Source organism: Pteropus alecto, unplaced genomic scaffold (assembly GCF_000325575.1).
Source record: "Pteropus alecto unplaced genomic scaffold, ASM32557v1 scaffold45, whole genome shotgun sequence".
Classification (NCBI taxonomy): domain Eukaryota; kingdom Metazoa; phylum Chordata; class Mammalia; order Chiroptera; family Pteropodidae; genus Pteropus; species Pteropus alecto.
The window spans coordinates 29,170,363-29,172,154 of NW_006442491.1; the positions used below are offsets into that span (position 1 = coordinate 29,170,363).

The following is a 1,792-nucleotide window of genomic DNA, read 5'->3' on the forward strand; positions in this document are numbered from 1 at the left end:
CCCCCTCAGTCACCAAGACCTGCCTGTTCTCTTCTAGCCTTTAAGAAGTACCTGCAAGAAACCTACGCAAAGCAAGTCTCCAGCCAAGAGCCCTGACCCGGGCTGTCCAGACTCTCTCCTTGTGCTGTCTTTTTATTTTTTCCTTAGATGGTCTGTCCTTTCCTTGATTTCTGTATAGGACTCTGTATCTTCAGCTGTGGTGTCATATTTGTTTTATTTGTTTTTAAATTAAGTCTCTGGTTGAGCCCCTGTGATGACTATATTAAATAAATACATTTTGGGTTGTTTGTTTGTATGTTTGTTTGTTTTTTACAAGTTGCTGCCCTAGAGTTGTGCCCAGGGGCAGCAGGGTCAGGCTCCTGGGATCTTGGCTCACGCCGCTGCTTCTCTCTCCTAGAAGAAGCACTTGACCTTCAGGATGTCCAGGCTGTAGGACCAAGCAGTGCAGTGACTAGGATTTGTTTCCTTGTGACCTTAGCTATTTTATGACTCTGCACCTGTTTCGTTGTCTATAAAATGAATGTCACAAAATGTCTGTTTCTTTGGAGTTGTGACATGTACCAGAAATGTAAATGACTGTTGGAGCTGCTCCAGCTGTGTTGCAGATGAGGGTGAACCAGACCAGAGGTGGGTGGGCGGGGTGGGGGAGGGGTGTGAACCAGCCACCCACCTTCTGACAGTAGATGCTCTGGCCCTGAAAAGGGACAGAAAAGGCTCAGGTCACCCTGCAGCAGGCCCAGGACCTGGAGAGACAGCCAGGAAAAACCCCCTTCCCCATCAGCCCTCAAGAGGCCCCTTGACCCAGGTTCCCCAAAGATGGCTCCCCACGCCAAGGGGGCACATTTACCTCCTGTCCAATCTCCAGCAGCTCCCCCAACCACTGCACCTACTGGCCCAGCTCCCAGCCCCTCAGGCTATCTTTCCACTGGCCTGTTTCAGGACCCAGCCTTTGGGCCCCTGAGAAGAAACGCCTGTGCTGGTCAGCTGGGTGCCAACAGAGGGAAGAAGAGCACGCAAGTGGATGGGCCAAGCCCAGGTACTGCAGGGAGAGCTCCAAGGTGGACAAACCACCAGGGTGCACTCCAACACAGCCCAGGTCTCAGCCTCTTCAAGACCCAACCTGGGGGCAGCTCCGCCTGCAGCTGGTTGTGCAGGCCTGCGGGAGAGGGGAGGAGACAGCCGGAGGCCCATCGGGAAGGCTCTCACGAACCCCTTTTCTGACTCCTGCTATCCCAGCCCCCTTCTCCTGCCCTACCCCCACCAAGCAGCCACATGTGAAAATTGGAGTTGTCAGAACTGGTATTAGAACTTGGGTGTCCTCTGCTCAGTTTCCTCATGCCAAAAATTGTGCTTTTGGCTCTCTCCTTAGAGCTGTGCTTCTCAATCTAAAGGGTATATAAATCCACCTGGGATCTTGTTCAAATGCAAATTTTTATTTAGTTGGTCTGGGGTAGGGCCTGAGGTTCTGCGTTTCTAGTCAGCTGTCATTTCTGTGGTCTAGTTAAAGGTATAGAGCAGTGTTCAGGTGTGCTCCTCCCGGCAGCACAGGTGCACATTCTTGGCCCTAACAATCTCTCCAGGTGATTCTAATGCTCTTGAACTTGAAAATTGCCAGGTTAGAGGAGATTTTAAAAGAGCAGAGCTCAGAGCCTGGCACTAAGTTGGTCCTTAATAAATGTTGGCCAAATCTTCTGCCTTAGGAAACCTCCCCATGCGGTCCTTGATCATGGTGTTTGGTACCCCAGATGGTCACATGGCCTACCTCATATCAGTAACAGGTACCCCATTCTCT

The 1,792-nt window shown here is 51.2% G+C and overlaps 1 protein-coding gene across 2 annotated transcripts in view; it reads left to right on the forward strand.

Annotated features, from left to right (window-relative positions):
• UBE2C (ubiquitin conjugating enzyme E2 C) overlaps window positions 1–295 on the forward strand; it is a 3,254-nt gene extending 2,959 nt beyond the window's left edge. For both annotated transcript variants that reach the window (XM_006921862.3, XM_025039854.1), the window contains exon 6: window positions 38–295. In XM_006921862.3, the coding sequence (XP_006921924.1) occupies window positions 38–96 (59 nt within the window). In that variant the 3' untranslated portion in view covers window positions 97–295. The remainder of the gene's footprint in view (window positions 1–37) is intronic.
• The last annotated feature ends 1,497 nt before the right edge of the window (window positions 296–1,792 follow it).